Source organism: Arvicola amphibius, chromosome 14 (assembly GCF_903992535.2).
Source record: "Arvicola amphibius chromosome 14, mArvAmp1.2, whole genome shotgun sequence".
Lineage (NCBI taxonomy): Eukaryota > Metazoa > Chordata > Mammalia > Rodentia > Cricetidae > Arvicola > Arvicola amphibius.
Genome location: NC_052060.1, coordinates 42,626,760 through 42,649,384, shown reverse-complemented (window position 1 = coordinate 42,649,384; position 22,625 = coordinate 42,626,760). Strand labels below are relative to the sequence as shown.

Genomic DNA, 22,625 nt, shown 5'->3' with positions numbered 1-22,625 from the left:
TAAAGAAATGGCCTAGTAAAGAGGGACCCAGGAGACCAGAGCAAAGGTTGTACTAAGCTCCCCACAGGAGAATCTGGACAAGCACCCACTTCCTGGGAGGCAGGCATGACATGCTGTTATTTTCCCAGGGTGGGCCAAGACGAAAGATCATAAACCAAGAACTAGGAAGGAAAACCAAATTTTTTTTATATCACACCCAGAATAAATAAACAGCTTCCAGAATCAGAGAGGAATGTGCTTGAACACAGACCAGCATACACTAATTGCTCTTCATGCTCCTCTCAGGGGCCTAACCTCAAACTCTTTCCCCATGCATCTTGCACGTGACGGAAGCTCAAATAGCTTTCATCTTACCAGCCGCAGGAATCCCATTTAACAGTGAACGTGTCTTTAACGTTTCAAAACGTTTGAGTACAGGTGATTTGAACTGAGAAACCCACACGGTGAGACCAGGTGGGCTATTGGTTTTTGTTCTGGGTGGTCTGATCCCGATCCTTTTGGCTACCCCAGCTCATGGTGGCCTAGCTGCCAGCTGTGAATCAAGCCCTCAGCCACAGAAAGGAAACACATCAAATAACTGAATTAGAGTTTCCAATTCTTGTGTTCACAGTGTACATTGGGGCTAGGCAATATCAACGATTCGCAAGGACCTCAATTACCTCACCCTGGCCTAGAAATCCATTGACTGGAAGGAAATATTTATAGCAAAAATAAAAGGTGAAAGTAAAAAAAGGGGGGGGGAAGGAAATGTTCCAATGACATAAAATTAATTTTTAAAGCTAACGTAACTGAAAATAAGCAAATTTTTAGTTAAGAAAATATGCTATAGTTTCCCCAGAGACATTTTGATAATTATACATATATAGGAAATGTTTTTAAAGGAAACCATTTTTAGAGGAAGCAGCACCAAGTAATAGCAGTTATAAGAGATAGTGAATGAACAAAGTAATATAACGCAATGTAAAGTAGTAAAAGCACTTCTTGGCTAATACCTATAAACTGACTGACAATAGGTCAATCCTAAAAAATTCAAATGTTATATTTAATGAAATTTTCCTCGCTCTACATTATCTATTTTTACACCTGATCTTGAAATAGGACCCGCAATTCTGTGTTTTAAAACTAGGTTGAAGGATGATCTAGTTTCTTGGTGCCTGCTGAGTCTTTTTCAGAAATCATTTTTACCTCTATACGTTCTGTGCAGATGTGTCATAAGACATTCATTTTAGCTTTGAAAAACGTTTGGGAAAGACACTTTCCAGTCTTAATTCCCCAAAAGACAAACACCATCTTTAAAATGCTTGGCCCCGAGCATCCATCCGCCATTTCTTCAATGAATGAATACACAAGAACCCAGTCCTGGTTAAAAACACCAAAGGCTTTTCAGTCACTTCCTTAAATCTGTGCCAATCAACACAGGTAGAAGAAGCAGGGTAGCCACCTAGGAATTCATCTGAAAATCAGGATTATGTGATTTACATAAGGATACAGAATTATTCTCCTCCTCAAAGTCTGCACCTATTCCCAAAATCAAATCAAATGTATCTCAGGAAAGAGCAGGGACCTGCTGTGGAACAATCTTTGTACACTGTAAACGTGTATTACTTCCATTGGTTAATAAAGAGCTGACTGACCAATGCCAGGCAAGAAGAGATTGGGTGGGAGAGCCAGACCAGGAGGATACTAAAATGTTTACATTTGTAGACTAAAAGCTTTTTCTTTTTCCACTAATCATATCGATTAGCATTCATAACATAGGCCAATTGGAAAACTGGAAGTCTTAAAAAAAATTGGAAAACTGAAACCAAAATCCCAACTGGTATTTCATCATTTGTGGGCATCTGAAAGAGAATGGATCCTATTGGCTCTTAGGTTTGAATATTTGGTGCCCAGTTGGAGAAACAGTTTGGGAAGGGTTAGGAGGTATGGCCTTGTTGGAAGAATCATGACACTGGGAGTTGGATTTAAGGTGTCAAAAGGCTTGGGAGATTTTCCCACTGTTGGCTCTACCTCCTGCTTATAGCTTGAGATGTGAGCTCTTAGCTGTTCCAGCCACTACACCTTCACTCATGGACTCCAACCCCCTGGAACTGTAAGCCCATTCAAATACTTTGTTTTGGGTGCAAAGCTGTTCAGACAAGAAGGATGGCCAATACACATAGCCATTCTGTGCTTCTCTTAGTGACTAAATCTTGGTTTTCCCCCATTAGGAGTGCATCCAGCTGAATGCAGCATTGCCTAGCTAAAGGCTGGTCTACACACATGTCTCATTCTGGTCAGTGGGTAGAAACAGATGCTGTTGGATATTACATCTAACAAATATTGCTCAAAAAAAGGCAGAGTAAGAGCCAAGCATGAACTGTTTGCCTTTCTGTCCAGTCTTCTTTCCTGCTATGCAGAGTTGAGAGTTCAAAGTCAGATCTCTAGGAACCATCTTGAGATTTAAAACCTCTTGGAAGTGGGAACCACAGGCCAAAAACAGCACAGCAGACAAAGGGAAGGAGTTTCTAAAGTCGTTGTGCCAGTCCCATGTTGCAGCTCACAGCTCTTCTATAAAAAATGGGAGAGAACTTCTTACCCTTAAAACCTAGTTCTTATACAAGATGAAATCCTCCACGCCATGATATTATCCTTTTCTTATCTTGAAGAAACATCCTCACAGCGCCATGTCATTGCCAACTCCTGCAGGATACCATCTATCTAAAAGTTCAGAAGTGGAGGAAGGGAAGTCGCCTTCTAATTAACAGAACGATATTTAGAGTTTCTAGTTTATCCATTTTTTCCACTGACTTTCAATACATGAGTAGAATCTCTGGTTCTGGAACCGTGGAGGAGTTTTCAACTAGGAAGCAAGGTGGTCATGAGAAATGTTTTGTGCATCCCTAATGCATAAAGGAAAGTGACAGAAAAACAACCAAGTACAGGGATTGCAATTTATGCTGTGCAAGGTGAAGTATCCATTAAGAATAATCTGTAATCCCAGCAATTGGGAGACAGAGACAGGTAGATGTCTATGAGTTCGAGGCCAGCCTGATCTACAGAGCTAGAAATCCTGTCTTGAAAAAAAGAAGAAGAAGGAGAAGGAGGAGGAGGAGAAGGAGGAGGAGGAGGGATGGATCTGTGGTGATGAAAGCCAAGAAGATCCACTTGAGAACCTCTGGTACTGCAACAGATCTTAAGCAAATATTTTAAGAAATTGTCTGAAAATCATGGTGGTTTTCTGATAAAATCAAAGAGACCTAAGGAAGATAATGCCAAGTAGTGCAAGACAAGACAAGTATTTAAGTGTGGTAAATCGGAAATACTCAACAGGGTCTAGGGTCTCTCTGAGTATCTAGAAATCAGTGTGACCCTATTTAGCCTCCAGAGACTTCCAACACTGAGCTCAAAAGCTAGCTACATCCTACTGCTGCTACAGCAAGAAGCCAGGGCAGAAGAGTAACTGGAAGCTAAGCAGACATCATTTATCCACAGTAGGACTGAGCCAAGGCACAGTTGCATAGCCTAACCTATTTGGGTAGGGAAAAAAACTACTTGCATTAAAACAATTCAGATAAATATTAGAAGGGGAAGGTGACTCTGGAAACTTCTGATGGATTGTCATTAATATTAAGTATCATCCATCAGGTAAAAATGAAAGAACAGATATTTCATAGGGGCTGCTTAAGAATAATCAAACTTGTTTGCACCTTATTCACAACTGGACGTGGGCATCTATGTCCTTTGCCACGTGAATTTACAGTTCCAGCCACTGTAATGGGAAACCACACCCTGAAACCATGACAATACCAACTGGCCATCTACCAACACCTCTGTGGTAGAAAATGACCTACTCTCTGAGCCTCAGTTTCCCAAAGTGCTTTGTGACACAGTATTACCATGGTAACTGGGTCTGCGGCAGTGCCTTTTAAATGTCAGCTGTTAGTACACATCCTTTAAAGTTTAACGATGAGAATGTGTGTGTTTGTGTGTGTGCATGCGCTGGTGAGTGTGTGCATGTGTGCGTGCATGGGAATGGAAAGAATGGAAAGGTTATGCTGATTAAGTAAGTAGTGGCTGTAGGTTTTCCTCCAATATCCACAACTTCACTAGCACTGAATAGATAGCTAGGCTTACAGTACCAGGCATTACTTCCCTCTCGTTGAGTAGATTTTCAATCCAACTAGAGAGCTACTACTAACATGGGCCAACCAAGCCAGAGAAAGAGGCAGTAGCCAGTGTTCCGCCATGGTTTTTGCTTCCGTCCCCACTTGAGTTCTAGCCTTGACTTCCCTCAACAATGATTTGCAGCCTATAATATGAAATAAATCCTTTCTTCTTCAAAGAAAATAAAGATTAGAGAATCTTTGTCTAGTGTACTGAATGCCCCCATGGGAGTGAAGTTAATTGACAGGATTGTGCTTACTTGAAAAAAGTTAACTATTATAATGTGAATGCCATCATGGCTTTCCTTCTGCCTCCAACATGTAATTATCTTTTACTTTTGAGTCGTCATTGTCCTGTGTCCTTTGTTCTCCATGGTAAAGGAAAACAACGAAAAGCCAAATACATAGAAAGTACGCCAAAACGTCTCCAGACAATCCACATAGACAATGAGGATCACTAAACTATCTTTTGAAAATACTGTGCAATAAATTGTTTCTTCAAAAATACATATAACTAGGCTGGAGAGATGGCTCAGGAGTTAAGAGCACTGACGGCTCTCCCATGGGACCCGGGTTCAAGTCCCAGCACCGACGTGGTAGCTCACAACTGCCTGTAACTCCAATGTCAGAGGATCTAGCACCTTCACACAGACATATATGCCAGCAAAATACAAATGCACATGAAGTAAAATTAAATAATTTTTAAATACATACAACCTCCACCTTTAAAAAGCAAAGATTATTAAGCACAGATAGGAAATATGTAATAGTATAGATTGTTTACTGAAATGAAAAATAAATCTTTGTAGGATTTATTTGCTAGATATCTTTGAAATAAACGAAATAACATCAATTTCCTATTCGTCTCTCTCCCCCATGACACCAGGAACATGATAGCCAATCAAAACAAAGACATAATAAAAAGAACAAGTGACACAATGGCTTCAACGTTGTTTACTGTTTGGTCAAATGACATTTTTCAGTTGTCAGACCCAGAGTGAATATACATAAACGTGGATGTTAAATGGTTATCCAATTTGCATTGTTTTGGCTTGTAGGAAAACATAATTCCTGAGATAACTGTTGGTTTTTATTAATAATTTTCATCACTGTTAAATCATCTGTTTTTCAAGTTACTTGGGAGTGTGGCTTGAGATTAGGATGTTCAATTCAGACGAATGGTCAAAAACTCAACAAACTCTGTCCCTTTCAAAAGGTAGAAAAATAATGACAGTATGCTGAGTTTTTCCCCAAGGGTATACCACATGGAAAAAAAATACACGCTGAACATAAAAGAAGACATTTCCAACTGGCTGTCCATCACCCTAATGAGCACACGCTTCTGCCGTCAGTCAGTCTCTGACACAGCCCAGCCCAGCTGTTGTTTTACATTTACTGAAATTTTCCCTGCTAAATAATCATGCTTAACTCTAAAAAGTAAACTGCTCAAAATTACATTCAATTTCTTTCTCCCACCTAACATATTCTTCACCATCACAAAGTAATCCCGGAACATGATGAGACTGAGTTCTGACCAGTCCCGCATAGTCCTCTGCCATTTCTGAGGGTTGGAACCGCAATGGAAGTCATTGCGAAGCCATTCTGATCTTTGTGCAGAGTCTGATCGAGCTTACGCTCAAAGACAAACCCCTAAACCCAAGGCCTTTCATATTTCCTAATTCATGTTACTTTGGAATAGCTTTCAAAACAATCGTACAAGTCACTGATTGAGACATAAAAGTGAACAAACACTGTGAGCAATCTTTCTTTCCGGGGATCATTAGAGCTCTGGAATCATCCATGGGTGGACTAAAGCTGTTTTGATCTTCTCCCACATCCGATGCACCTGCCCTTGAAAGCATCCAAACACATTAATTGAAATCAACTACTCTGAAAAAAGAAACTTATCCAATCAAGTTTTAAAACCTTAAGTGACCTAGATGGTGTTATTCTCTGGGTCTGTGTGTCTGCTTGTAGATGCATGTGTTTTGCCTCATGATAATTTCCTAATATGCATAAAACATTGAAAACCGGGTATTTACCAAAGGCCCCCACCCGCCAGCCATTTCAGCCTGAAACCAAGAACTTTTTAAGGAATGGTTTTAACAACAAATTTCAGCTCTTTTACATGTCTGAACCAGTCACTAGATTCCTTAGACTCTAGTTGAGAATAAAATCCTCTTTTAACTAAATAGGATATGCTTTAAAAAAAAAAAAAATCCCTTTGGAGATGTTTTGTGTTACTGCTTGTTAAATGCCTTCCGTCCTTAGTACTGTGCTCCACTTCCGGCTACTGCAACTCGATTTCCCCTGCATACAAGGTGATGAGCAGGATGGCCGTGAATCCGGTTAACATCCCGGCGTTCTGGATCATGAAGAAGGTGAAATCCGTTTTCCTTCCAGTTACTTTTTCTCTCAGCATGTCGTTCATCTCTGGAAACTAGAAGATACATTATTAAACAGCTGTCGCCATCTTGTGGCGAAACCCGAAATGCTTGTCTGGGGTTTCTGCAGAGCAAATGAGCATTTATTTCGGACAATCCTTCAGGTTTTATTTCAAATTCAATCCTTCAGGTTTTATCCTCAGGCATATCGGTTATACTAGGGTCCTCTTCCTCTCTCATTATACATACTACTTTTCCTCTTATTTCACAGTACTTTCAAATTATCTGTTGCTATTCAGTCTTCTGCATGACTTGGTTGTTGTTGTTTCTTGCTCGGCCCAGAATGACCTACAATTCCCTATGTTCCTGATGATGATCTGGAACTTCTAATCGTCCTGCCTTGTGCCACCACACCATGTTTCTGTGGTCTTGGGGTTCCTTTTGATTAGATGTGTGACATTTTGGTTTGCTTAAATTCTAACTTTGATCCTGGACAGGAAACCTCAAGAAAGCAGTTACCCCACCTGTCTTACGATTCTCAGGACTGGATGGAGGGAAGAAAAGTTTGTGTAGCTGGCTGAACCAATGTCCTGAAGGAACTTGATTTACTTCCTGTCTTTTCTGGTTTGTCCCCATTGTGCTCGCTCTTTCTTCACAGAAAAACAAGGTTTTATAATAAATTGTGTAGTTCCAGTGTTGAAGATTCATCATTGTTTCGTTATAGTGAAAACAAATGAGATTCTAAGTGTTTTAGCGAACAAGTAAATAAATAAGTTTGCTCTTACTCAGCAATAGCATCTACGGCAAAGGCTGCACAAGGGGCCATTTAAGTCAAGTTTTAGAAACACATTTTGGTCTGGTCTGCTACCTGCGCTGTGACGCCCTGTGTAATGCCGTGCTAGGGAGCCCCAGAGTCCACAGGCAAGCCAGAACTTTGAAGTTCCTACCGGGATAAATGGGGACAGCTCTAAAATGACAAGACTCCTGTGTCTGTGCCCTGCAGAACACCGCTTGTGTCACCCCTAGAGAGGGAGTAACCTTAACAGAGCCATTGACACCGTCTGGACTAAAGACGGGGCCTGACATAATTCTCGTTCTAAGAGCTGAATCCTCACATTCTCAAGGGCCTTCGCTGAACTGAACCAGACACTTAGAATTGGGAGGTTATAATAGAGAGGAGAGTTATTGTTATTAAATTATATGTGTAATACGTTAACTTCCAAGTGCAAACAAATATTCCTTGATTTTCATACTCTGACACATCATTTTCTAGAAAACTGTCCATGATGCCTGTAAAAACACACAGGGCACAGGGTATTTATCTACACACACACACACACACACACGGTCATACACATGGTACACATGGGCATATACCTACAGTCATAAATACATACTGACCTAAATAAATGTTGTCAGATTTCAGCTGGGCATGGTGACACCTGCTTTTAACCCCAGAACTCAGGATGCAGAAGCAGGCAGATCTCTGTGAGTTCAAGGCCAGCCTAGTCTACAAAGTGAATCTCAGGACAGCTACGACTGTTACACAGAGAAACCTCATCTCCAAACAAAACAAATAAACCACACTGCTAAATTTTAATTTTTCTTAAATTAGTATAATAGTGTAATAGTGTTTTCTTAACTTCAAAAGCTTTTATTATAAATCATTTTGAATTAAAAAAATGTTATTTACTCTATCAAGTTATTGATTCTTCTAAATGTGACATCTGTTTTTTTTTTTGTTTTGTTTTGTTTTGTTTTGTTTTTTTCGAGACAGGGTTTCTCTGCAGCTTTTTTAGAGCCTGTCCTAGAACTAGCTCTTGTAGACCAGGCTGGCCTCCAACTCAAAGAGATCCACCTGCCTCTGCCTCCCGAGTGCTGGGATTAAAGGTGTGCGCCACCACCGCCCAGCTAAATGTGACATCTTTATGCAAGAGAGGATCAGGCCTTACAAGAACCTACTATAATAGAAGTAAAGTTTTATTCGTCATATAGTAAGAAAACAGCCCTATTCTAGTAAAAATTGTTCACCTCCTCACTGTCAATAAGATCAGATACCAAGGAACCAAGGACAGCCATGTCGGGTCAGTGTGAGTGAAAGCTCCTCACGCAGTGTGGTGTTCTGAGGTGGGAAAGCTCCGGATTACCTGGATTACCTCTCAGGCCTTGAAGACAACGGGAAACCAAACGGCTGCTTTTCAGCTCATAGCCCAGACACTCATTTGCAAAATTCAAATTAACCCAAAATAAAATACTTGACTTTCTTACCATATCTGCCAGAGAAATGTAGAGGAACATGCCTCCGGCGAGTGCAAATATAATATTTGGAGCAAAATTGTTGCCCACCAAAATGCCAAAAGCTAGCCCAACATAGCAGGAGCATGCCGAAAGGAAGTTGAATAGCAAGGCTTGCCGAGTGCTCATCCCAGCGTTGAGCAAGATCACAAAGTCCCCTAGAAGAAGAAAACATCAAGTGAGCTGTGCTTCCTTCTATTTGGGGACAAGACTCAAAATAATAAGAAGAAGAACAATTTCCAGCAGCAGGTTATTCATTTCAGTGCACGAGCAGGATTTTCTCAGTGCGAGACTCCATCACCTCTTGCCCTGGGAGCAGGGTCTCTCACCTAACTCATGAGGAAATTCCTCACACAGGATCGCTATGGAAGTACTGAGTCCCTGAAGAAGAGACAAAGTACAGGATGCCCCGATCGCCAAGCCGTCGATGAAATTGTGGAGGGCATCACAGAGCGTGATCATCCAGGCAATTGTTCCTATCTCTGACAGTTTAGGCCCCTTCAAACAGGTGCATGAACTTGACTCTGTTTTTCCATCCTGTGAAACAGCAGAAGAAAAAATCAATCAACATGAAACCTGGTATGGTTTGAACATTCGAGAAATCCGGAGAAGAGATGGGTTATGTCCTGGGGAGACAGATTGTTTCAACTGCAAGTAGTGTATGAGAAACCATAATAATACATCACAGAGGGGAACAAAAAGCTTATGGCAGGGACAGAGGAGATGAATCACTTGACACACCTTGAACAAGTCACTTACAGACATTTTAAATTAGTCGCCCCTTAAATCAATATTGACTTGTACGAACAAAGTCTTACAACTGCTTTCCGATGGTTTAACAGATATTATACTAGGAATTTGATATATTCGCACATCCTAAAGTTATTCAAAGACTAATTCAAAAGTCATCTTCCTATTACAGTTTAAATATGACATCAATAATTAAAGCATGATGACATCAGGAAATGTTCATTCCACTTCCCATGTCACCATTAGCAAATTATCCTGCCAGTTTTCTTCTGCCATGAATTGAAGTGAATGTACAATGATCCAATCATTCCTCAATAACTCGCCAAGTTCACACTGATATGTACACTGTTCTGGGTGTTCTAGGTCTCTGTTACTCTTAGAAATTCTATAAAGTGTGATGAGCACAGGCTTGCCTTTGCGTGAATACTTATTTCATTTTAAAGTAACAATAAAAGCAGAAAATCCTGCGGCAGACTCTTTATGAGAATTTCAAGTTCCATAAATTTGACAATTTTTTAAAACTCAATGATAAATGCCTACCAAAGCACTTTCTATATGGTACAGAAAAAGAGAGTACGATGTAAACTTGCCTGTAAATAGGAAAGCAGTACAATTAACTGGAGAACATTTTGGTACTAACTCTTCTCCCCACCTCTCTCAAAGCATCCAAACAGAATATCTTTTAGCCATAGCAATTTCCCAAATACTATACAGAGTGTTACGGGAAAGCACAGTGTCTATCTTTGAGAGATTTAATTGGCACTGGAGAAACAAAATTAAATTTTTATGGCTAAGTTTTTCAAAGAGTCTTCTTTCAAAGCAACTGTCTGAGTATGCCAACATTTACTCCAGCGTCACGTCACTGGTCAAGGTGCTGTGGCATCCTACCTTGATAACTGACTATAGGTCTTAGAATACATCTTTTGACTGTCTACATGGTGAAAATCCGAATCTTTAGGGAATGTTTTTTGTTTAGGCACACAGTTAAAAGTCATCCAGAGCAATAAAGTCTTCAATTACTCTACAGGGAGAAGGTCACTCTTAGTCACCATCCTCACCCTCATTGTGGATGTGGTGAAGTGGTGTTAGCAAAATCAAATGGCATTGAGTGGGTCCCTGGTGCTGTTTTAAACACTTCAGATACTTAATTTACCTCAAATAATTCTGAGGTAAGAACAAACTGTCATCATTACTTTATAAATGAGGAAAATAAAGTACAAAGATGTTAGTGAACTTACCCAGTGGTAAAAACGAAGCAATTGAGCTCTTTTGGCAATAGTGGTTAAGCACTGCTAACTAATGGGAAAGAGGGGGTCTCTTTTGTGGTGGGCCCTGAAAGCAATTCACATGGAGAATTCTTGCTGAATCCTCCTTGCCCCCCAAACTCTTCTGAACATCAGAAGCAATGGCAGAATAAACGTCTAGTCTCCTTTACTTTAAAAACCCTATCATCTGCAAAAAGAGTTTCATCTTCTCTGGAGACTAGGTCCCTTTTTTTACACATGTATCTTATGTGCATGACATAATAAATAATAATGATCTTTGGTGAAGGTTAAACAAGGGTATCCATGGGGAAAGCCACAGAGAAAGTGACTGGGTGTGATAAAGCTCACTGCCCACATACACTTAGTAAGACAGCCAGGGTGACATAATGAGACCCTGTTTCAAAAAATATTTTTTAAAAAGAGAGGAAGGAAACTGCAGAATATGCATTTATTGATAAAAGGGTACAGGCCTTGACCTTGAGGAACCTGCACTTGAGTCTGCTATCTGCCCTTGGGAAAGGATTTTTATCTCTTAGCTTCCGACTCCTTACCCGTAGAATGAATAAAAATCTTACTTCCAATGTCAGAGGATCAAATGAGATGCTATTTATAAACCTGTGAGTGCACCACAAAAGAGCATCATTATATCCCATAAAACACACAGAAGGAATGAAATTACAAGGAAGAAACATCAAAACTGCCTAAGAGTTTCAGAGACAAAAGGTTTATTCCAGATGATCCTCGAAGCTGTAAAGGGTCTACTGGCCAAGTTGGCCAGAGAAAACAAGGAAGAAAAGTTAAAGCCGCAAACAAAGAACTTCAGACAAAAGTGTGTGTGCAGAAGTGTGTGAAAAAGAAGAGAAGACATTTACTAAGACTGCATGAGCTTGGACAAAGTGATGCCCCATCAGGAGATTGATGGGGAGAAATAAAAGCCCACTATGAAGAGGCTGAGAGCTTCCAACAGTCTTAGCAGAGGACAAAAATATTCTAAGGAACGACACTTGTCTCCTTTCCTTCGGCCATCAGGCTACCGCAGTGATTTCTAAGAAATCGAATTTTCCTAAGAGCCTCATGCTGGGAGTAGGAAGAAGAGAAGAGCAAAGCTCTGGCACACACAGAAGAAGGAACCTGTTTCATAGAAAGAGGCTTCACCTGCTTGATGGAGAGGGAGAGCCAAGACAATTATGGGTTTAAGGAGTAGGGACTGCACCTTCACCAGAACTGCTAAGTGATCTATATGCTTGCTTTCTATTCAAACCTAGACCTTGGGGAGCCCTTGGACCTCCTCCTTGGTTCTTCTTCCCAGTGTGACCACTGAATCCATCTCCTTTCTCTGAACCTCACTACAACGTGTCTATTTAATTAGCCTCTTAAAGACAGGTGATCAAGTCTGCTTGTTAGGGCTACCAAGGACCAGACTCTGGCCCTCGCATCTTCCTCTCTGGTAACAATCTGAGCTCATGAGTTAACATGAACCCGAGAATTGCAGACTCTGGGAGGAAAGGTTAGAAGCAGCATTAGCTTACACATCCACACTACTTCACAATTTATAAAGCAGATTTGATGCTGGCTTCTAGATCTTTCCTGGTCAATGCAATAGCCTCCCCTCCCCCCGCACGCATGAAATAATCACACAGAAACTGTATTAATTAAATTACTGCTTGGCCCATTAGCTCTAACTTCTTATTGGCTAATCTCTTGCATATTGACTTAGCCCATTTCTATTAATCTGTGTATCACCAAGTGACAGTGGCCTACTGGCTAAAGTTCCCAGTGTGCAGTGCCCTTCTTACAACATACAACTTTCAAGACATCAAACTGGAAGATTGAGAGCAAAGATGTCTGTAAGATGGGGTGGGGGGTCTTAGTAAATCCAGGGTATGAAGCTAATTCTCTTTGTCTAAATCTCAGAAAGGACATCACAGAAGATAGAAAATAGCCTCCATAACAAAGTGAACAAAGTCTGATTACAAATATCACTCTGTGCCTTTCAATAGCCATCCTGATATTTGCTTAAGGACCCCACAATTTGTAGTTTGAACACCCCTTCCTCTATAGAGGTGGCCTGGCTTTCCTGAGCTCTAGAAACACCCAACTTGTAGAAAGCCAAGACGACACTGAGCTCCTGCTTAAGAACAACATGGCCTAGTTGGCTTTGCAGGGCCAGGACCATGCCTCTAGACCCCCTCTCACTGTTAGGGGTTACTCCTTAGACTCACAAAGATAGGCCTATTTGATACATGCTTTCTTTACCTCTGATACGTGTGCACATAGCATCTTTTAGAGATTTATATAGTACACCAAGGTCTTCTCCAAAATTGGCCTCCACACTATTTTTCAGCAAAAGAAGGAACCCAATCAATTCATTAATAGAATGTGTAGATCAGGTCACTTAGTCCCCACAGAAGCATCTGGATGGAACTTTGGGTGCCCTAGTGAAAGCTCAGCTAGAACACAAGTCAAGGGACCAGCAAGTTTAGCATGTTGTCTATGGACTGTAGACATATGCCTCATGCCATCAGGTGTGTGTGTGTCTGTCTGTCTGTCTCTCTCTCTATGTGCATGCGTGTGTGTGTGTGTGTGAGTGTGTGTGTGTGTGTGTGTGTGTGTGTGTGTGTGTGTGTAGTTAACTCTGACACAGAGAATTCACCGCGTCCGGAGCAGCTGTAGGTACTCTACAGAGTTGAGTTTCCCTAAGACCTCCATGGGGTCCACATAACCGAATGTGGGGGGATCACAAAAAGCTAGCAACAGTGAATGATTTCTGTCCATCCAATGACCCAAATTAACTCAAAAAATCAAATGCTGACTGAATCAGACATGTTTCACCATGTTTTATTTTGATCACATTACAGCCTTTGTTTGAGCACACACGTGCACTGTCACACCATGCAATGACAATGAGCATTTGTCAGAATCATGCCAGCTGAGATCCAAGATTACTAACTAATGTCATACTGTACACACAATATTTTCTACTTTTATAGAAACATTGATAATTTGATTATGATAAACAGACTTTCAACATTTTTCTACCATCATTCCCCAGTATATTTTGATTTGTGTTATATTCAAGTGTTTGATTTGTAAATTGCTATTTGAATTGCTGATTACATTGTTCAGAATAAATCATTTAGTGAATTTTGGTTTGGGATGAGAAAAAAAAAAACGGAATCAGAAATAGCCTTAAATCTGTTCCCGCCATTCTTTACTATGTATTCATGTTACGTAACTTTTTGGCGTTGGCAATCATAAAATAAAAATATTAATCAGTTCTGAAAAATGTTGAAGATGATCTATGTCTTGCAGTATCAAACATTCAGCAAAGATTGAATACTTGATGTAAAAATGAACAAGCTCATCCATCTCACTCACAGGCAAACTTGCTTTTTTTTCTTTTTAATGAGTGGTGAAATTATACCTGTACTGAAGATAAATTTTTATGAGTTATTATTAGTACATGTCTTGATTATATACTTATTGTATATGTCTGTATTCCTAGGTCTCATAAAATATTCCCAATGAAAAATAGCCACAGGAAGCAGCCCTAGCTATAAGATGTACACCTCCAACTCTAGCTACAGAGAAGAGCAGCCAGTGTTAAATTAAAATTTAAAGAATTCTTATTACTTGTCCCCAAGACCTTGAACTTGATGATTATGAAAAGCCTACTGCTCAAGAGAATCATACTTGCACCAGGGAACGGCATCATATTCTGGTCTATGGAAGAAGAGTAAACTCCTAGCAATATGAGGTTCTTTATGGACCTAAGCCATCAGATAGATGAAGTCACTACATTAGTTCCATGGATAATTGGTGTCCTCATAGAGAATGAGACAGCAATCAACCTGACTCCCTCTAAGAGTTCTGTGAATTGCCCTGCTTCTCTTTCTTATTTGTCTTCACGTAAATGCCTTACCTCTTTCTGGAAAGGGATGCCAAAACTGGAAATGGCCCCAGCCAGGTGAGGTGATAGCAGACAGTGTGACAAACATAGAATATACATTGGAAAGGGGGAACTATAATTGTCATCCTACAGTCACGCCCAGCTAGGAGATGGAAGAGCAGTCAAAATTAATGCCCCTCATCTGCCTCTTCTGTGCTCTCCCCTTCCCCCATCTTACATGAAGAATACTGGCGAGCATCAACAGATCCTGGTCATTGCCAAGAGATCAACGGAAGGCTACCAACATCCTTACATGACATCATGCAGGGACACTATGGGAGCTGAAGGCATTTGGTGCACTCTGTGTATTTTTTCAACCACATGAAGAATAAGAATATAAGCTTGTGGAAGGAAAGAAGGTAGAAACTTATAGATTTCATTCATTTACCCATCCATAGACTCTTTCTGTCCTTTTTACCCCAGCCCTGTGCCTCATGAGACCTGTATGGTCACCATGCCTCTAACCTCTGCTTGGCTCCAGACAAAAATTTCATACACATAATCAGAGGAAAAGGTGAGAAAAGATGAGAATGCTTCTTTCTACCTTGGCTTCCTCCTTGAGAAGTGATGTAGCCTAGGTATGTCCCTAATTATTGATCATTGCTTTACTTACAATAAAGTCTTAAGACTGGAGCCTTCCACTTTTGGTACCTTCTTTCTTCTCTGGTCCTTAGGATGTAGACCATTAACTCTACTAATTCTAGCCTCTTGCTACGGAGCCTCCCTAACACGGCTCACTGACTCTCTCCCAGAGCTCTGCGAATTATCCCTTCTTTCTTTCTTATTTATCTTCGTTAAAATGGCTCACGTCTTTCTGGACAGGGCAGTCTAATTTCATTCCTAACATAGAGTTCACAAATAGCCTATGCTTTTACGCATAATTTAATGAAAACAATGAACCTGTGCTACGTAGACATAAAAGAATCATACAGTAGTAAAGGCATTCTAAAAATATGAAAAATTCATAAATTTTGTTGTTATGACTAGGCTTTCTAATGGTTTCAATGTTTGTATTTCATGGCTAAGGGGTCCTTCCTTGGCTCTTTGTCACCAAAGTAAAACTTCATGTAGAAAAGGAGAAATTAATTCTGTTATTAATACATATAGCTAAGTAGAATTCAAATGCATTAAGTTGACAGGCATTTGATTTTGAGAAAATCTCAAAACTACTTCTACAACTTTTTTAACTAAAGAAAGGAACCCTTAACAAGAAAATAACAATTTCCAGCAACTTTCAAAAGTGTTTTCTTTCTCTGGAGAGAAAGCACTTCTGTGGAATGTGAGTCGAGTTGTTTTGGGCGTGGTTTAAATAATCAAGCAGAAATAATTGTCATTCATGCACCACTTGGGACCGCATCACTTTATTGCTTTGGGGGAAAAAACTAATTTAAGAGAAACCTTTAATGTTTTCAAGAAATCTGCTACTATTTGCCAATAGAATTTAAACTACATACTAAGTAAATATTTGCAGTCATCCTAACATACTATTTCCAGCTCTCTGAAAGGCTGCTGCCTGTTGCTATGGATGCCAACACCAATGTCCTGGTTCATTCAGGAAATGGGGTACCATTTCCTATGATCTAAATAAACTGTTCTCCAGCCTATGCACGTCTCGTTGTCACTGAGGAATCTTAAAGGGGCTTTCAGGAGATACCAAAGGTTGGCTAAGTTTTAGTATAAGCTGGGAAAACCAGCTGCTAGTATCTTGAAAAGTAACATTTCCAAAATAGAGAGATATGGCTTTGTGGGGTTCCACAGAGGAAGGATCTTGCACTGATTATTATATACACAGCATTTAACATATGTGATGTCAAGAAAAACTAAAATATAAAGGATCCCACCCAGTGCAACACAAATGACTGACTGATGGGTGGGGGGTGACAGAGAAGTTCCTTCTGCTGTCAGGGTGATTAAGTCAAGGAACTCGGGCAGAGTGATAAGAGGCAAAGAATGGCAGATGCGATGGGGCTGGAAGTCACTAGTAATTGCCACTGTTGTGACAGAACAAGCAATTAGGACAGCACTGGGGTGGAGGCAAACAGGCGGACTGCCAGCCAAGAAGTGAGCAACACAGAAGCAGAATAAAAAGTGCTTCTCTATGAGAGGTGATCAGAAAGACGTCTGTATTTCCCTATTTGGGAAAACTGGAAACGTCTGTTCTGTACATGGAACATGTAAGGGGGTAGCCACCACATTAAAAGGGGTGGAGCGGGCACCATACTATTCTAAAGGCGCACTGGGTACTACGAGAAAAGAGATGTCTTTATAGTAAGGAAGTGAAGATGAATTTTTTTAGATTTGGGGGATCATTACAGTAGTAGCAGAAAGAATATGTAAACTGCCAAATGCTTCTCATTTGAAAAGTCCCTTCTGAATCACCTGAGAAAAATGGTGCTAAATTTCTAACTGCAAAAATATAAAAATACTAGAGGCAAGGACTTGACCAGGATCATGCAGTTTAAAAAAAAAAAAAAATCCAGGACTTCAAGTCAGAATGCCTCATTCAGAACCTGCACAACAAAGGCCAACAGCCAAGAGACAGCACGCTGCACTGCTGCTGCTGCTGCTGCTGCTGCTGCTGCTGCTGCTGCTGCTGCTGCTGCTGCTGCTGCTGCATTTTGCAGGGCCAGCCAGTTCATCATTTGTATTATATTGAGTATATTTCTGAGTTTCTTGACATAACTCATGTCAAAAGTCTGGAGGTTTTTCTAGGTTCAGGGGTTATTGCAACAACAGTGGGTTGTTTTATTGCTATTTCCCAGCCTCCTGGGCAATGTTAATGACTTAAGCAAGTCTGCCCTTGAACAGAATATGCTGGTCTGATTTGAGGTGTTCTGAGGTATGCTGACACTTTATAGAGATACTTAAAGTATCAGTGGACTTTGGAATCTGCCCGTACACTGTTGTTTACGGACTGCAAGCATCAGTGGAAAATTCTGCTTTTCTTCTTGCCTGACTCTTCTAATCTCATCGCATTTAATAAAAAGTAGTTTGAGAACCAATATCTTGCTTAGATCACCTATACTATGTTAGAGTACAGTAATGCTTAATTTGAAGAGTTTCCGTTGAAAGTTTTCTCTACTGTTATTGTGTAGCAGCAACGCACACTCTTCTTCGCTGCTCAGACTGCCTTTGCGTTCCATTCAGCTCTGCCCTGCCTAGAGACATGTGACTGGATAGAAGCTCAGTCAAGATTCTTCTCTACAGTCTTCTCGGGGACAGCTCCTTCTCACAACTAAGTGTCGAACTTAAATGTATCCTTCTCAAAGAGACCCTCTTTGACCACCCAAACGAATGCGGTCAGGTGGATATCACCTCACAACATTTTAATTCTGTGCCCAGCATTCGTAGCCCTGCAGTGCTGGGCTGTGTGTCCCATGAGACTGCCTGACTAGTTATCTCTTTACAGTGGTATCTCTAGGATATAAAATACAGTCTGATGCGTGGAGGTGATCACCTGATACTGCATGAATGAAGGAAGTATGATATGAAGACCACTACTTTCATGTAGCTTCAGTGATGTGATTCATGAGGCAAGATGTCATATAGGGGATAAAATGTTTTTATGATGTAGCGTGTAGAATCTGGAAACTCAATTTAGGGTTGTTATTATTGTTTTCATACAAGAGTCCAAGATTGTGAAATCTGGGCTAAAGCTAAAACATAAAATACACAGAAAGTCTGGACCATTTCTGCACACACGGTGTCTACCCAATGAGTAATTTGTGATTTTACTTTCCAGCTACAGCACAACTTCCAGATTTGAGTTTTGCTTTGAAGTCTAGAAAACTATGAACAATGTTTGATCTCTCACCTCAGGTTTTTTCCAAATGTATTTTATAATCCAGCCATAAAGGAGGACGAACTATAAAGTATCGAATCCGAGACCTGAAAGGCTTAACGAACCTTCAAAGGTAATCTTTATTGGTGCCCTTTTTCCGCTAGTAAACGTTTCCAACTTCTAACCACCTTCACTGAGTTGCCATGAAGACTTAATGAAGTCATGTTCATTAAGTTATTTGATATTCTAAGTAAGATATATGACAAAAAAAATACAATCTGGCTTTTTTTTTAGTCTTCTGATGCCTGCTGGCAGAATTAAAAAGCAATAATATCTCAACCACTCCCAAAAGAATTGGGCTCCCTACTGATTAGAACTCAGAACTTACGACACTTTTTGATAAATTAGACCACATTAAAGGCCAGAGAAATCACCACTTGAATAACATAAATGAGGATCCGTTGATTTAATGTGGTTGAGATTCTCAGAAGGACTAAAATTCTCTAAAGAAAAAAGCAGACATATAGAAAGATCAAAGTTACCAGCCAATCAACGATCTGGTTCTACCCTGAAGGCCCATTTGTCATGAATGGGCACTCAAGTTGCTCTCCAAATGCCTTCCTTTATGATTTATTCATTAGCATTATCTGTAAAGCAGTAATCATTATAAAAATGAGCGTTCTTTAATCTGGATGTTTGCCTCAGACATAAACTAAATAAACATCATTATAGACAGATGCAGGTATTACTCAGTTGTGTGTGTGTGCATGTGCATGTGCGTGTGTACAATGTGGGGGGAGAAAGGTGTGCATGTGCGTGTGCATGTGCGTGTGTACAATGTGGGGGAAGAAAGGTGTGCATGTGTGTATGTGTGTGTGTGTGTGACTCTAGTATGTAACATAATGATATCAGACCCAAAATCATCTTGGCAAGGCCATACTTCATCTGCAGAGTACTTTAGCTTTGTGGTTGTTCTAACTTGGGGTCTTTAATATATATATTTTTTAAATATATAGAATATATTAAATATATATATATATAATAGATTAATTAAAGCATTAAACAAATTCTGCCTCCCAAGAGCTTTACCAAGAGTCATGGGTGCCATTCACTGAACCACAAATCTCCTTCTGTTTAGCAAACTTTCCATCATGCAACCCACGGGGCAAACGTTAACTCACCAGGTCCTGCTTCAGCATTTCCCAAGCTGCGGGTTGTGGCATGGAAAGAATAGAGCACAAAGTGAATAGCTTTGAAAGCAGCAGTAAAAAAGAGAAAGAAACCTGCTTTAGCAAGACCAATAATCACGAGATAGAATCTTTCACAATGCAATCTTTAAAAATAAAACCAAACTTGAGAAAGCTGGTGCCGCAGACCCACTGGCACTGGGGTCTATGTGTAAGTCTTCTGTGTGTTCTGTGGCTTGTGCTGGCTTGCAGCTGCGCTCTCTCCATGGCACAAATTAAGCAACTCTTCTGACAGCCCGAATCATTTACTCAAACCTCTCCCTTCTCTCTTTATTTCCCAAATTTAAAAAAAAAATGGCTGGCATTAATTTTCAACTTTTTATCAATCCACATGCATAATAGAGCAACATAGCAATTCTTCATTATACTAATGGGGGAAAATTAGCTTGACATCAAGCCTAATTGAGTAAAACCTCACTAATTTTTCTAAATAGGGATAAGTCTTGCTTGATTAGTGAAAACAATTTAGTGTAGGACATGTTTAGATAAGTGCATTCACACTGATTTCAGAACTTCCATTAACAAGCGAGGCTGCAACAGCAGGCACAGGCAGGTTCTTAAGAAAAGCCTGCCACCATCTATGGGGAAATGTTATAGCCTGGTAGTTACATAAGAGCATTTTTGTTAAGATGGGCATCTTTTTTCAGCTCTTTAAAATTAAGTTAAATTAAAACTTTAGAATCATGTGAAAAAACTCAAAGACAGTTTTTACAGATATTGCCAGGATATTCTACAGCCCAGCCCATAACCCAAAGGAACAAATCGTAATTAACTGATCAGTCACCTAATTGGTAGAATCAAAATTAACAAGGATGACACCCTGAAAGCCATCCTCTGTTCACGGCCAACTTTGTTCCCAAAGTTCTTCTGTAATCAGAGCTGATTGGAGCAATGCTTCCCTCAGGAAGTTCCCCATGTGGAGCATGGGGAACAGGAAATTGGAATGCAAGATCCAGGAGGAGATCTCACTGCTTCTCCCTGTAAGAAGTGGTCAGCCCTGAAATCGTGTTCATACAAGCAAACGCTGAACTGACTCAGCGGGGGATATCTATGTATTTATGTGTCTTTATATAAAATACTATATATTGTTATATATTCATGCATTACATATTATGTATACATAATACATATTGTTATATAATATATATATATATAAAATAAAATAATCAAAGAAAAAGAGCCCATTAATTTGAGAGTGAGTGAAGGAGGGATATGGGAAGGGACATGGGAGAGGTTAAAAGGAGAAGTGATGTAATTATATTTGAATTTAAAATTTTTTAAGGCAAAAGAAATCTTCAATTCAGCTTTTCTGAGTTCTCTTCTTACTGAATCCTGACGCTGGGCTTCATCTTAACCAATTCTTAGCATAGACACCTATACGAAATGAACTGACACTGGATTTTTAAAGGATATGGCATTCAAATCATATGATTTAAAACAGCACCCAGAGCCAGAGTGTGGCTCATTCCTGCAAGCCCAGTATTTGGGATCACTTGAAGAGATCCAGCCTCAAAAAAAAAAAAAAATACTGTTTTAATTTTAAAAATAGTAAGTACTTGCTATGCGGCCAACCACATGAGTGTAGAGTGGAACTAAAATTTAAAAAAAAAAAAAAAAGAACTAGTTGGTAATAAGTCCATTTGGAGCACATTGGGAACCCCAGTTCCTTTCTTCTAAGCCATTGTAGCCAGGTAACCCTCACCACTGGTAAGTGGAGAGTTTCCTTTGGGAAAGTTCTACCCAAGAGCCTCGTTCACAGGCAAAGCAAACAAGCCTGAAATTGAGCCCCACGCTGAAGACAGACCTATGGTCAGTGCTTTTAGTGGCCCAGTTCTCTGTAACATTTTAACATTGCATACCAAAGTGCAGAGAGTGTGTTCCTCCATCCCTCTGACAGCTTACCAGGACTTAGAAGATCACCAGAAACACATTGGGTACTTGGAAAGGGCTTACTAGGTGACTTCATGTGTCTAAATCCGTAAGGCTCTCGCAAAGACCCAAGCATCTCAAAAACACTTTTTATTTACGGAATATGACTTTATATCAGCTACTGATGTCCTCTGTCTCCTTGACATCACCTACTTTATGGACAAATCCCACGTCATCGTACCTCAACTGTAAACATAACACGCAGAGTAATCAACTTCTGTAAATGGCAGAGTAATTGTTTTTCTCTTTCTACAAAATAAGTAGGAGACTGGCTGCAGACTGCCCGAGGAGTGAGCCAGATGGTCCCTCTAGTGGCCTGGCAGTGCTAACACACACCATCAAGAATCTGGTATTCCTAGGGACTCGAGATCTAGCAGCAGTCATTCCCAAGCTGTGTGTCCTAGAGGAGGAAATGTTCCACAGACAGAGGTAAACAGGACCCTCCGTCTCAGAGGAAAGAACAAACCAACCTCAAGGCGGGATGCGTCCCCCGATCGAGTGACAGCTAAGTGACTGGCTGGGCATTCCACACCCACATACCCATATCACACAGACTGCTCTGTTTCCCATTCTCTAGGTGCAAAGAAATCTCAGAGTTTGTCTAAAGGCTATAAATGAAACTCTCATCTACCTTCTAACATCTGTGATAAGCACATGTTTTGATGATAACGTGTTTTTAAATTGTCAAAAGCTATTGGTTTTATATGATGGAACACAGACAAAATACTAGAGACTCACTAAATTTAAACAATCTGCATGCTGATAAGCCAGACTGTTTGAAAAAAGTAAAAAAACATCATTTCTTAGTTATGCATTTTAATTATTTTATAATATTTTCAGTCTTCCTGTATTTCATAACAAATCAAGAATCATGCTATTA

The 22,625-nt window shown here is 40.1% G+C and overlaps 1 protein-coding gene across 2 annotated transcripts in view; it reads right to left on the bottom strand.

The window, feature by feature from the left end:
• Positions 1-5,083: 5,083 nt before the first annotated feature.
• The window catches only part of Slc39a8 (solute carrier family 39 member 8), a 54,379-nt gene continuing 36,837 nt past the window's right edge, over positions 5,084-22,625 (bottom strand). For both annotated transcript variants that reach the window (XM_038311170.2, XM_038311171.2), the window contains exons 7-9: positions 9,154-9,361; positions 8,798-8,982; positions 5,084-6,585 (exon numbers count right to left, since the gene is read on the bottom strand). In XM_038311170.2, the coding sequence (XP_038167098.1) occupies positions 6,436-6,585; positions 8,798-8,982; positions 9,154-9,361 (543 nt within the window). In that variant the 3' untranslated portion in view covers positions 5,084-6,435. The remainder of the gene's footprint in view (positions 6,586-8,797; positions 8,983-9,153; positions 9,362-22,625) is intronic.